We start from the raw sequence: 15,760 nt of genomic DNA on the forward strand, positions 1-15,760 counted from the left end.
TACCGTCGTAATATTTTAAATGCGAAAATTAGTTTGGATTATTATTAATTATTTGTCTTTTGGTTAAGCACTCGTGAACAACTCAACGTTGCCAGGAGTAAAGACATGGGGTACCTGAGGCAGTCACCTAACACAAACAAGTATCAAAATATCGACTTTACACTACGTCATTAAAATATTAAAGCTTTTAATTAAAAAAAAACATTGTATTGCTGTTCTTACCCTTCAAACCTATGTATGTATGAGTTGATGGTACCTACCGACCCCGGGATGTAGAAAGCCCTAACACCACCGAATACCACACATCTACAAAAACACCGAAGGTAAAATAAACTGAAAAATAAAAACTTCGAATCTTTTGGTTGACAAATTGTCCCGAAATAATGATTTATTTTAGATAAAGTTTTGACTTAGTCCGCCTTTATCATAAGAGCACGTATCACGAGTCCTCTTCACCGACGACTGTGCGTCGCACATTGGGTGCCCTGTGAAGTAAGGGAGACATATGCAGCGACGTTGTTTCTATTGTCTAATTACGAAAAAAAAAACATAAAAATAATTTTGAAAATTTAAATAAAAGGCGACGAGAAAAATTGTTCGTCTGCCAGGCCATGAATAAATAGTTTGCTCAAAAACCCCGGACTATGTACCTATAAAACGTGCGGTCTCCAGATAATGTAATTTGTTCATCAACTCGTGTCACGAGGCAGGAAACGCATTAACATAAATGAATTATGCCGGAGAAACAACGCTCATCTACAGATAACATGATGTGGTAAAAAATAAGGCTTCTTTTAAATGAAAACATAAAAAAATAATATTCCCGTACCGGGAATCGAACCCGAGCCTCCTGGGTGAAAGCCAGGTATCCTAGCCACTAGACCATACGGGAGATGAATGATAGTCAGAAATAACAGCCTACTTTCTAAACGTCTATATGTTATAAACGTTGCATGACATCATTTAAAAATATTTATAGTTTTATGAATGAATAACAAACAAGTCGAACGACTATGACAAGGTGAACAGCAACGTACCAATTTAAATATCCAACACCGATTCCAAATAATTGAAGTATGATAAATTTCGAAAGGGAATTCAGTGCATTCACTTACTAGCGACATGTACATATATGTTTAAATCATTTATTGTGTTACGAACTGAACGGGTACATATAAATCCGTAAGACACGCGTACGGGACCGTTATTTGTGAGTTGTATGACTAATGTTAACGAGAATTCTATATGATGCGGACACAAAAGAGGAAAAGTCAACCGGTGGCCACTTCAACGTGTCAATATTGTGCAAGCAAATATTAACTCTATCGTCAACAGCACAAGTTTTAAAGTCATACACGAAGTGATTCGGTGTGTGAGTCATTATTGACATTAGGAGGATGATAGTTGTGTCGTAATGTTCGCTTTGCTGTAACCCCGTGAACTAGATGCCTGCGGGAACAGATGGACGTTCGTCCACTTTGATCAAACAGTTAGTGAAATTAAATGTTGGATTCGTCGTAACGCGACGTCGTTTATTTATTTACATGTAACATTTCAGTAAAGATAAATATAGATACACGTATCTCAAAGTATCGATAAGACACCTACATGGCTTATTTAATATCTCAGAATGTTGAATCATCTCTAGAAGTATTTATAAACATTATTATTATTATATTACACGAAAAATACATAAATATATTCGGAGTCGTTAATTGTAAATATCGGATGATAAGTAAGTTTAAGATTATCTAGAATAAATATGAGTCACATACAATGTACAATATTATGTTTATTGACACCAATAATCAAACAACCAAGAAAACTTGGGACACTGATGTGAAAGTTTAGCTATATAATTACCCCCCATAGCAAAGCAGTGACAAAACACGTCACCCAACCTTACAAGCAGCAGAATAACAGTCAATTTGTGTAAAACAACGTTTATAGCTTATATTAGTTACAAAAATAATTTCAAAAAGTAAAGTTATATTTATACATATAATAAAATTGGAGTGTCTGTTTGTAATATTAAAATAACCGTGTTTTACTAAATGTATACACGATACAAATACCTGAATAACATTTTTAAAATTTTTGTCTGTCTGTCTGTCTGTTTGTTCGGGCTAATCTCTGGAACTGCTGGACCAACTTTGACGGGACTTTCACTGGCAGATAGCTGATGTAATAAGGAGTAAATTAGGCTACTTTTATTTTAGAATTATATGTAAAATACGCGCACAAAGTCGCGGGCACAGCTAGTTCATAATAAAATTTTGTATTATAATAAGCTAAACTCCATCCCAAAAAAATCAACGTTTTACATGAACTAAGACCAAAAATTCATATTAAAAATAGCATAGTTTAATTAAAACCAGTCCAATATTTATTCAGATCTCCGAATGGAGGCTAGAGGCTTCAAGAGTACCACTGATCCACATTATAATGAGCCTCTTTATATAAAATCACAATGCTCGAGGAAAGCTTATTCAACTAAGTAGAAATCTTTCAATTTGAGGTAAGTAAAAATCTTATTATTATTTTGCTTGACATAAAATATCTGTCGTACCTTTCACTGACATTTCGTCGATTGGTAAAGAAACTATTCGCTTCCCGACATCGTTGTATATCGTGTAGTTAGAAATCTACTGGAATAATGTAATATTTCAAGCTGTTATGTATGAAAATACATTTACAAGTTTTTATTTCACTAACAATGTAAGGGTGAAATCTTGCGATTCAATTTAGAAGCATATCTTTAACCGATTGAGCTTAAATTTTGTATCGTTAACTTCAGTTGTTTTTACGTTCAGTTTGCATGATAATGCATGGTTTAATTTACTTGTTAATATCATATAAATAGTGTCAAATGTGAAATAACGTCATAAGTTAACAGTAAAAGTTGATTTTTTTCGTTTAGCGCATTTAAACGAAGCTAGTTTTAAATATAAACAAATAAGCTATACTGCTTTTTCCTCCTGCTGTCTCCATGGCTTACCAATAGGTAAATATACTAGCGAAACCCGCGGCTCGCTTACAATCCTTTATTTCCAGCATTATACCCTTTTTCAAAGGGTGAAACAGTAGTCTATGTCCGTCCTGTGATAAAAGCTTGCATCGTAACAAGTTTTTCTATAGAATTGATAGGCGGACCTAACTTCAAACATCGCTTGACGGCCTGGTAAAAAGCCCTACCAACGAGTGAAATAAATTAATTAGGACGTATTATTACGATATTGTAGTGACAGATTTGTTGACATGTATAACTATTCACTTGGATAGCGTTATTTTATGTGACCAACAAAAATTGAAAATTTAAATGTATTAGAAACAACCATTAACAAATACTACTTAAACGTATTATATACATTTAAGTTTTTACGTAAAAGTATTATATACATGCCATCTATGTACAGTGAAGATAAGATTATTATTGGAAAAAAATATTTCCAGAAGCTACACAACAAATTAGCATTCAATTAAATCTTGTTAGGTGACGATTCAAAGGCGCTAATAATATTTAAAGAAAGGCTATTGTGATTTTAATAAAACAATATAGTGACGGTTTACGAGTATATTGGAGAAATTAGAGTTGGTCAGAGTACCTACTTATTGTAACTCCGTACCATAGTCGGTAGATTTATAATTTTTTCACTTCAAACTCGGCCGATTAACTTTGTTCCAGACGACTGAGTATGCGAGTAATGATATTTTTAGTATCGTCATTCCCAAGTTTTTGTTAATGTTTATTGAGCAGATGAATATTTTAAAATATAATTATTATGTGATGGATCTGTTAATAAATGCCGTTATCAAGTTCGTTCGATTTTATCAACTGCACGGTATATCAAAAGTTAACAATTATTATCATTAAATTTGCACAGTAATTTAAAAAACTGAACATAAAAGAGTAATAAATCAGTTAAGCCATTTAATAAAAACTTATGATTAAGCTAAGATAAAATTTTAATGATATCATTTCGTTGTAAATTTTATTATGCGTTATCTTATTGTTTTGAAGTTTATCTTGTTCTCAGAAAGCTTATACGATATAATAAAAAAACCCCTCAAACACGTATTTACTTTCTTATAAAATTATCTATACCTAAGACATAATATTTATACTTTTTAGTATCATGAAATGCCATGATTTGTACAGGGGATAGTACTAATATTAAAGAAGTTTGCATAATGTTATGATATAATAAATAGATGAAAAAACGGCTTCGCTCTGGTGAAATAAATAATACTAAACTAAAATACGTTTTATCATTTACTTTTCATAATTTTTTTATAAACTTTGTGATTATCAAAAATCTGTATTTTTTATTTAGGTGGTAAAATCTATCAATAATCATTCTTTACACAACTTTCTGAACGCGCCCGTCAACGTCAAACATGGCCATGGGTTGAACTGTCATTTCATTGAATTTCACGGATTTAATATCGAAATATCTCGATTATACGGATTTTGCGGATACAAGTTGTCGACTAATAATAATTATTTTTTAACGATCTATAATTATGAATAGATTTCGATCGGGTCTATCGTAGACCTGCACGAAATTATTAATATAGATGTATATAGTGCGTGAATACATATTATAGGCTTACTAACGGACACGTGTAATGGATAACATATTATATACCTAGACGGCATTGGCTCCCCTTCTAATGCAATTCGCACGCCCGATGTAGCGACAGCATCACTAATATGTAATATCAGAAATTTGATTTTTATTTAAAGAAAAAATTGTAGGTTCCCGACGAGTCGTGATATGAAGACTGAAAATGTATATATTCTATTAAACGTTTGGCTTTCATATTGATTATTTTGTACTTTACAACATTTTAGTTACGTACTGGTTACTTACTACAGAATTTATTTCAAGTTAATTAAACAAAGAGTTTGTATATAAAATCCCAAAAATATCTGATGAATTTAATTTTTCATATTTAACATCTTTTAATAATGCTGTAACATTTTTTAAGCAACACACTATGTTATATTTTCTTTCGTGTTTGTAATCAAACATGTAAAGGACACTACTTAAAAAAAATATCCATTACTAAAATGTAGTTAAACATCCCTAATGACGTTTATTGGATGAGTAGAAACTTTCAATCCATTAAATCAATCTGGGCTAGGAATATGAAACTTTCAACTAAAAATTACACCCTCGTCGATGGTAAACGATAAGATATAATTTTTTACATTTTATATTATGGTCATCATAGTACTGCAGACGGTACTCTCGATAACCATAGATGCAATTGATTCGACCTCCGCGCTCCCCCCACAGAGCGCGTCGCCCGCGTCGGCAACGCAGCACTGTACGCAAATAAACGGCCATGACGATTTCATACTAACAATTCCATATTTTTTCTATTTACTCTTATTCATCTGTGCTTCTTTGGTTATTACAATACAAGATCGGTTCATTCTCAGTTTTCAATAAAATATAAAACGTGTTAATCCAAATAATTAGTTATATTCAATAAATTAAAATAAGTAAAAAACCCCAAGTAAAATAAATATCAAAGGAACCAATGACGTAGGATTATATAGATAGATTTCTACAAACGACTTCAGACAAGCAGCTCAGGCATGTTTACACATTTGGGTCGGGAATTTAAAACCGAGTCAAGTGCATACAAAGCGGCTGTCGCAGAAGCCTAACCACGACGCCGACGCACTGCAGATCCGACCTAAATCTTTGGCCTACTTGATTTTTCGTTTTTTTTAATTGAAATTCTAGAAAGGTCTAAGTCATCGATGATATTTATCAAGTCGAGTTGTAGGGTCGACGCAATGCAGGTGCGACCCAAATCCAAACGTGCCGGCCTCGCCTATGCTGGGTCATACTTTAGTTTTGGCAACCTCGTCTGCGCTTCTGCAGATATCATGAGAATGATACTCGGTATATAGATAAGGTTTTTTTAAATAAGTATAATTTACAATGTTGTCTATCCCTCTTAAACAAAATATATTTTAATAATAATCCACCAATACATCATGAAGCAGCTTAAAAACTATCAAACAACTGTAGATGTTTTTGTGGTTTTAACGGGTCTTGTTATCAGATGTAACGAATGACTGGCAATGTTAATTTGTGACGAAGGCAAACATTGAAACATTATATTTAACGTCATGACCTAGCTATATGTACTTTGAAAGTGAAAAACGAAACTAAAAATAGTTACACGATAAGTAAAGACGTATAAATTATGCATACAATAAATAAAAAGTTTATTGTGACGTCGCTCTGGAAAATGCTTTTCACAACGCAACTCCTGAAAACGTACCAGGCGAACATAAGCAGTCAGTAGTCATTGTTATCAGCAGGCGAGAGGCGGGAGTCGGTGCGAGGGGCGAGGTGCTGTATGGGGCGTTAAACGCAGTCACACATAGGTATTACACATTGATAAGTTATCAGCGACACACTACACTAGAGATTGAAATAATATGGGCTGTATACATTCATGATTTCCTAATAAGTCTATCTTTGTAACTAATCTTTTTGTCTTACTGTAAATTTAATTATTTAATTACTTTAATATTTTCTTACAAACAATTTATTTTCTAATAGTTGGTAGCTAAATATGCCTGCGTTACGAATACGATGTAACAGACGATGTGTAATTAACTCAACTACCACAACCGTTCGTATTGTTCGCTCTTCCCAGAATAGAACAACAACGCTCCCACTGCAATTATCTGCCTGATATCGAGTGCCATCTGACCTTTTAACTACTTGTAGACTTGATACAATTTAATATTTTTTTACTCTTAAATATCACTGTGTATGAATGAAACAGAAAATTGTACAGATGTATGTAGCTTAATTTTTTTTTGCGTGTTTAGTGTTCGAAAAGACAATTATAGAATGATTATATTTGACATAACTATTTTAAGTAGTTCGCTTGATAACGGAGTGAATATGAAACAAAGAGTTAAGGGAAAAAAGCGGCCACTGTTGCTGGTCATTGACCTCGATTCTTCAATACAACATCATTCGCTGTAACTAAGAATAATATGACTAACTACTGAGTAATATGCACGCACCTAAAGGACTACCGAACGCAAAAGGATACCACATTTGCGTTCGAGACATCGCGTACATAAAAAAATATGAGCGACAGATGACGCTCGTCGTGTTGTGACGTTTCACCGCGTAAAGCGCTTACGTTTACTCCGTGTACAAACAGTTAGCGCTCGTTTAGCACCTTTGCATCTAGCGTCTAGCGTCTGCGAGACCGACCGCCAGCTGTCCAAACAAACCGTTAATTGTTAATGACTTGCTCGTCTCTACACTACAAAATATGTTTAGATAACGATTGGTGTTCTCGACTGTTTGTTATCCTCTTTTTAAACATACCTTTACAGCTAAGCAAGAGAATTATTTTTATGGTATTGGTAGAAACCTGATGGTAATTGGTCACCACTACCCATACACATTGACATACTAAGAAATATTCAACTATGGAATTAAAATGTAATCTGTCTTGAACCTGTAGTTACGCTAATTCACTCACCCTTCAAAACGGAACACGATAATATTAAGCATTTATGTTAGGCGGTAGAATATCTGATGAGTTTCTGGTACCTACCCGGACGGGCTTGCATAAAGCCTTACCACGAAAGAAATGACACACATTTATTAAGCACATGAAAATTTAGTGTTGATTTCTCCGTTTTTGAAACCGTAATCTTCGTTTAAGATTCACCTATTATAACCACTAATGGCTGAGTTAGTAAGCTTGTGTTAATTTTAATCACTCAGTTCGAAATGACAAGAAATCAAAATTGTTCTAGCGAATTCTAACAGCTGTAGAGAGACGAACTAAAGACTATAAAAACTGTATTTAAATCTAAATAAAACAGTTCAAAGCACACACAACAAATTTATAACGAAAACAAATCAAAATTGACTGCAGCAACCACAATGTCTAGGTGAAACATGAACGCTATTGTTGTCCAAACATATTGAAGGCGCAGTGAGTGTTTATTGATCTGTGCAGAGCAATCAACTAAGATATATGTGAATAACATCTAAACAATTTACAGTAAGTATCAAATAGTTTACACATATATAAATAGCTGTGATAAACAAACATTCCCTATTTCAACCCCAAAAGGGGGTTAATTTCTAGAGATACGTTATTAGTTTAGCTCCATATCATCTTTCATTTCAATTTCAATTCTCTTACTTCAAAAACATAGGACTTTCATAAAAAAATCCAACCCTCTTTTTACACCCTTAGGGGTGAAATATCATAAAATTTCTAGTTTGAAGGAGTTATAGTTTCTGAGATTTCGTGATTAATCAGTGAGTGGTATTTCGCTTTTATACATATAGATATAGATAAAAATTCCGCCTAATAAGCTCCACTGTTGTAATACCCATAATAAGCCAAGCTTTTATATGACGTCAGCTACGTAATATGAATATACAGTTATGAACGCAGATTTCATAAGCATTGCAGATGAAAAGAGCGCACTTCGACCATGACATCGTTTGCAAACGAAAGATATTTCACGGTGAATTTATTTTGCCATTATATTTATTATTCATGAACTGATATTCGAAAAATATAAATGATAAATAAATAAATGAAAGTAACTGATTAGTCTTACAGTACAGTCTATATAGATCTATACAAAACATTAGGAGACGATTTACTATAAGGCTTTACTAAAGAAACTACATCTAATATACAAGAGACTGTATACCAGAAGATTCAGCGCATGCATATAATAATTATAATATTATTATATAAGTTCTACTGCTTTATATTTAGACTATTGACGTCAAGTTTCATGATCTTGTTCATCATAAAAATGATAACAATATAACTAATTAATTTAACACATTAAATATGATACTAACATTCAAGTTTAAAATGCTTAACAATAGAGCAAGACTCGCAGAAAAGTCTCACGCGACCTAATCATGCCTTTCACCTAATTAATAGCCGTTATTCGCTCAGACTTGCCAAACTGTTCCACATACCCAATGACCTATTTTAAGAACTAGAATCAAGCTTTTAGCTTTTAGGTTAATAGCTTGTTTTGTATTTCGCCAGTTACGACCTTGTAAGAAATGAAGTACTTCAATAAACGATGGCACCAAGTTCTTCAGTCTTACACACAACCATACATGATCGACTAATTATAAATTAAACTATTTATTAAAAAGGTTTGATAATAGTAAACAAAATTCTATTTTTATTGTAAATAAATGTTAAACAAACATTAAATGTCCTACTAATCAGTCCTCCTCTCCTTTTCAGGAGTTGGGGCTTATTCCGATAAAAAATCAAACTATTCTCTATTCTGTAGGCTCATTTTTTCTCATTCAGGATTTTCAAATCGACATATTACGGTGTTAAATTAAATGTAGAGCTACCACCGTTTCAGAAAGTAGATTCTAACATGATTCTTCCTCTATTTAATGTCTTATCCACCATTTTAATTAGAGAGTGTGTCAGTAAAGTCCAATTAGATTTGTATATATCTGTCGAGAAATCAACAAATTTTAATTCCACGGTAAATTTTTTAATAGGTCAAGTTAAAAATAACTTATTGTAGAAGCGAATGCCGTGTCCCAGGAAGGATGTATTAACTTTGCGAAGTCGGCATGCTGCATCGGTTCAGGATGACGGCAGATATACATATATCATGCGACAAATGTAGGTTTCCTCGAGATGTTTTCTTCATCGCGGAAAACGGTACGATATTGTAACCCAAAATATTCACATGAAAATACAGATGTTGCGGATTTGAATTCGAGCTTGGCAGTTAAATTCCACTTTTTCTATCCACTGAGCGCTCTTGATATGTATTACACATGCATTATTTAATAAAACCAGGAAAAAGATTGACCTTGCAAACAGATAGTTACAAGAGAAGGAAGCGCTTCTCGGTACTACATCTACTTATTAGGTTTAACATCGTAGAACGAACGCTAAACTATATTTTTTATTAAAGATAACAAGACTTAATACATCGATCATATTCATATGCGTATTATACGTTATCATTATCATTTTATCTTCTCTACTATCAAATCCTACATCATCAACAAAATAATAATTTGGGTTGTCGACACAAAAGCTCCCAAAAAAACACTGAACTATATGAGACTGTTCCGCACCCGTAAGTCGTAGCTGGATGTTAAGCTGTAGTCTTTAACCTTTGGCGATAGGATGACTTAGATGATTAAGGCCAAAATATTTTTTCAAATTGAAATCTTAAGATTATCACGCTCAAACTATAAAAAACAAGCGCGTCAGACCTATATACTACTTTAGATTGATAAGAGGAATCATTGGTAGAGTGATTTTGTTGTAACATGTAACTCTATATACCAGGGTTATAATTTAAAGAATGAAATGCCTCAAGTCTTTAGAAAGCTCATCTCGTGGCCAGCTAAAACTGGTCGAGACCAATGAGGCAGCGAATGAGTCACACGGTGACGCAAGCCTGGCTGTATCGACACCAACGTCTTATGAAAACAGCGGTTTCGTATAAGACTCCGAATCTACAAGTCATTCGAATGATCTACACGAATGGAATAGAATGGAAATTTAATTATTATATTCCTAGTTTTTAGTTCATAAAATGAACACGTTTAAAATTGTTAAGGTTCAATGTAAAGATGTTTTAAATAATGTTATAAATAATATTGGATGCTAGTACCTATATTGTTTGAAATTGATAGACTTCGGCACCATTAGACCGATCACCCTAAATTTGACCCGTAAATGTGTTTTATTTTTATGAAGACAAGAGTCTTCTCTTGTTCTTTTGACTTCGTAGTAACTCGCCACAAATTTCAATTTACAGTATTGCAATGCTATTATATTCTGTAATAATTCACTCCGTATCACATGATGTATTGACAACCGACTTACGATGATATTCCATTTTGGTTCGTCTATCCTATATTTTTTTTAAAATTATTATAATCAATCTCGCTTATCGCATTCTAACATTTCAACGTACGTGTTCTGCGGTGTTTCGAATTTATTCATATAGTCCAGTCAGCAGCCAGAAAGCAGGAATTAGTTGCCTGCACCATAGTGGCCAAACACGCAACAACGTCGCCGGAGCCGACATTATATCCAACAACAACTACGATGATGATGACAATTATGATATTTCGACCATCAAAGCATCATTTCCTACGTTTCAAGAGCCTTCACGACTCGAAGAGTCTACCTAAGAGGAAGTTCTCCAGGACCATCAAAACGACAAAAATATTTGAATAAAATTACCGCCTATAATTATTATTTATCACAACAACAAAAAAATATGTGTTTTATTAATAATACCCTCTTTTTAAGCGCTTCCAAGAGGGGATTTTTAGGTCAGTAAGGTCTATCTATAAATATCTATTCGTGTGTCTACAAAAGAAATTGACTACGGCGGTACAATTTGCGTGATGCCAATTTTGACGACAGGTTAAATTGAATAGGTACTGGAATTATACTAAAAAATAAGATTAAAATTAATAAATTCAAACAGACTATTTCAAGCACTCTTGTATCGTCAATTTGCAAGATAAATTTAAACTTAAAACTTTTCAATAAGAAAATCATCATCTAGTCTTGATCTTGATAATTTAACGTGACAATACTTAAACTCGAATATAAGAATTTTCGTAGATGTCTAGATCGCAATAGTACAAAAAAACACTCCAGTACCATTTTAAAATTTTTCACCAATAAAAAAATCTAAACCAAATTTAGTCCGTACGTGTCCATAAATCGTGCATTTTAAACAAACAAGGCAATCATAATTAATAACTAATAACCATCTTAAATCCGAAAATCATTTTCCTTCCATCCTTGAGTTAATTATTATTTTCAACACAATTTTATATATTTCGAGAGACTACTATAACAAAAGATTCATATTGTTACAATCATATGAAGCGTTACATAATTGGTAGTTTTCCTTAAGTTTTAATGTAATGTACATAGTAATAATTGATTAATTGGTAAATCTTTTTGGCTTTACCAGTTCCAAGTTAAGATATAATTATTTAAAAACCTAAACAAATTGTCGCGCATATCCTACTAATATATTAAAAAAGGCTCATAACGTGTAACAAACGGGAACAATCAAATAAATATAGGTCCTTATGACAATTCGGTTTCTAAGAAATTTAAATGACTCAAATGTTTTCATGTCATAACGCAACATCAAAACTCAATAGTTTTTGTATGTAAATGTAGGTACATCTACATATTAGAGACTGGGACGAAAAGTGCGAAAACACTACGGTAGCTACTATTGTTTTCGAATAAATAGAGCAAAGCTTTGTTGCTTTTTCTGTTTACGCCTTTGCATTTGACTAAAAGATAAAAGGGCTCATTTGTTTGCGTATGAAATGTTAATATCAAAACGGGAGACGCTGCTGGGCGAGCAGCCTGTAGGTAGCATTACAATAAAGACGGAAATAATAAGCAAACGTGTCTCGGGAGCGAGGCGGGCGCAGCCAATAAGAAACTACCACTTACAGGGCTCGCGACCACTCAAGCGGAAATAATGTTTCAAATCAAGCGCTCCCATCAAGAGAATCTCATTATTTTTTTACTTTTACAAACAATTTATTTGTTATGAATTGTATACCGGCTGCTTTGAAATATTGTATCTATGCTTTGAATATATGGAAAAATATACATTCAACAACAACAACATCTGTGAATATATGCTAATACCTCAATTTTACTTCATTATCTGATGATGATGATCCAGATATAAAGAAGTGTTTTATAAATATTTACTTATGGTAAATTTGTGACTTCTACCGTCTAGGTCGAAGTTTGAGGATCAAGGACCAAATGTCATACAAATTTTTATTGTCATTTTGATAATTTATTGAGTGTAAGTCGGAAAGTGAGACGTCGTAGCTCGTCAACCCTAGCTAGTAGCAGTTAGCATGCGCAACACGACAAGCAAGGTCGACGGCCGCGCCTGCGCTCGCACACAGCGCGACGCACACGCCGCAGTATTAGGCTTAGGCTTCTTTTATTTTATTAATAGATTAGTGACACAATTTTTATTTTTTATTTTTATGAACTATTTAAAAAAAACAAGCTGGGTTAACATTACACTAGTTTGTTAAAATGTAAAGGTACAACAATACAACATTTTTAATAATAGAAACAAACTGAATTATTAATTTAATTTTTATGAAAGAGAGATTTGTCTTAATCAATATTTAATTGTACTCTTTGGAGTCTATAAATTAGAGGATACAACATAACTAAAGAAAAATGTATCTAATAATTAACTAATAAGAAAAATAATTGGCAATTAAATTGTGAAAATTAAATCGGAGTGTCATTCTCCATTACTTAAATTTTCTTGGAGTTAAGGCAGACTATTTCACAAATAATTAATTATTATCACAGTGTCACACAGCAAGAAATTAATGTTCCAATTTCAAAATTAAATTATTTCTCCATTTAAATAAATATGTATAATTATTATTAATATTTTTCGATAGAGGAAAACATTTGCTATTTCATCGATATATTTGTTGTATAGAAGAGGAAACAAAATGTTTCACAATCAATATACAATACCAACTTCTAAACAATTCAACAGACATAAATGTCTATTATGGTAATTTGTTGGTTCAGATCAAATTCTCTGAGATTTAAGGTACAAAAATGACATTCAATAATAGTTAATTAATTATTATCACAGTGTCACACAGCAATAAATTAATTATCTGAACAAAAAATTTTTTCTTTTTGCTGATTGTAAACAAAAAAATAATTTTTAGATGTTTATGTTTTTGAGTCTTATGTTCAATACTTTTGTACTAACTATTGTCTTAAACATAAAAGTAATCACTTGATATATTTACAACATCTCTTTGAAAATAATGTTAATTTATTCCTACTTTTTAAACATTTATCATCAAGACTAATTAATATCTTAATGACTTCTCTGTAAAAAATAGATAAAAACACTCTTGTTGATTTTTATTTTGTCTATTTAGTTATGTTAAAATGTTAGTTATGTTAACTATACCATTAAATAAATGTATAGAGCATAATTAGCGATAGGGACAATTTAAATATAAATATTCTAAGTTCCTCCCTTTCAAAGTTGCTTAATTATATACATGTTGCATAAACATATGTATGTTTATTACTTAGGCTTAGGTACTATATAAACATCAGCCAAAAGAATTAGTATATTATATTGTTAACAGATCTTTAAGTAGTAATTATAAGCTCAGGCAAGTACAAGCAATTGTGTTCTACTAGCTATGTGGACAAAAACACAAACTTTTCCAAATTTGACATTACTTTATGCACTTTTTTTCAAAATGTTTCTTTCGTAACTGTACATTCTGTTGAAATGTAAAATAATGGTTTAACTTATTGCTCATCAATATAAAATCTCATAATGTTGCCGTGGGAGCTGTGTGTTGTTTAATGAAACAGCTATTGATCAAATTGCACAGCCATTGTGTGATCATTCTGAGTATGTGTGTGTTTGTATTATCATTTGAAAATATTAAATATATTTGGCAGTTTAAAATGCATGCAATAATTGCTACAAGTGATTTAATATTCAAATTCGGTGAACCTTATCAATATTTCACATAGCTTGCAAGTTATTGCTCTGGCCTACTCGTTTACCTTGTAACTTACTTTCTAGCTGCTACACAGAAATTGTTTCACCTAATCGAGTACCATTGTAATATTATTGTTTTAATGTATACGTATTATTATTTAATATTGTTACATATGTAACAGGAATTTTCATCTAAGTTATTTTAATATTTATATTTCCAATTAAAATTAAACCAAAAATAGCTCACCTTCAGGGTACGCCTGTTTGTTAGCAATAAAGTCGATGATCATATGAGTGGAGTTGTAGAGGTGTCCCATAGCTCGCATGTCGAATTCGAAATCAGCCATGTACGTTACATTGATAACCGGCTTCGAGTAGTTGACGACCGATGACTGCATCTCCTTTAACGTGCCTTCCAGCAGGTTGTCGGTTATGTTATCCAGCCATGACTGTCCCGTAGTCACGCCTCCACCCACCAGCACACAGAACACTACCACCTTCCACATCATGTCGCTGCCCTAGCGATCCTCACAGCAGCAACCACATTACTATCATTGCATTATGTACATTTTAATGCACAACCTTTTAAATTGTAGGGTAAACTAACTGTTTGCAAAACAAACACACAAAGATACCCACTCACAAAACATAAATAAACACGATTGAGGTCGGACGCGATTTAAAATAGAATGGACGTATTTTAAAAACGTTTAAAAAAATCTTGTCACTTTATTTTAACATATTATATTCTCGTTTTCTGTTAGAATTTACATGTTTTTTTTAGTCTTTGTCATTTCACGAAGTAGAGTTCCGTCGAACAAATCGACTCGGTCGATGCACAACGTTGAATGAAGAGTGCGAGACTGGAAATAATAATTGAATGTTTCTCTCTTCATAACTCATTCATTAAAATGTCAAGAACTCGATAAAATAACACTAGCTCCATCTATGTTTCATTCGTTCATTTTGTGTTGTATTGCTAGTGGTGAAAATACTAAAGCATAAGAAATAAAACAACAATTGGGCAAGGTGAACCAAAATGCTTTTTAATACAAATAAAATTAAAAAAAATTAACTTAACTACATATCTACATTTATTTCAATTAACAATTAAATAAATAAGAAAAAAATTGTGAATTTGTACATAGAACACTA

The 15,760-nt window shown here is 32.4% G+C and overlaps 1 protein-coding gene and 1 non-coding gene across 4 annotated transcripts in view; both read right to left on the reverse strand.

Moving 5' to 3' along the window:
- The window catches only part of LOC125066053 (prominin-like protein), a 44,417-nt gene extending 28,963 nt beyond the window's left edge, over nucleotides 1-15,454 (reverse strand). For all 3 annotated transcript variants that reach the window (XM_047673951.1, XM_047673950.1, XM_047673952.1), the window contains exon 1: nucleotides 14,853-15,454. In XM_047673951.1, coding sequence (XP_047529907.1) covers nucleotides 14,853-15,114 — 262 coding nt within the window. In that variant the 5' untranslated portion in view covers nucleotides 15,115-15,454. The remainder of the gene's footprint in view (nucleotides 1-14,852) is intronic.
- Nucleotides 821-892, reverse strand: Trnae-uuc. The gene has a single exon. It is a non-coding gene; the product is annotated as a tRNA-Glu (tRNA).
- Nucleotides 15,455-15,760: the final 306 nt, after the last annotated feature.

Source organism: Vanessa atalanta, chromosome 8, assembly GCF_905147765.1.
Source record: "Vanessa atalanta chromosome 8, ilVanAtal1.2, whole genome shotgun sequence".
NCBI lineage: Eukaryota > Metazoa > Arthropoda > Insecta > Lepidoptera > Nymphalidae > Vanessa > Vanessa atalanta.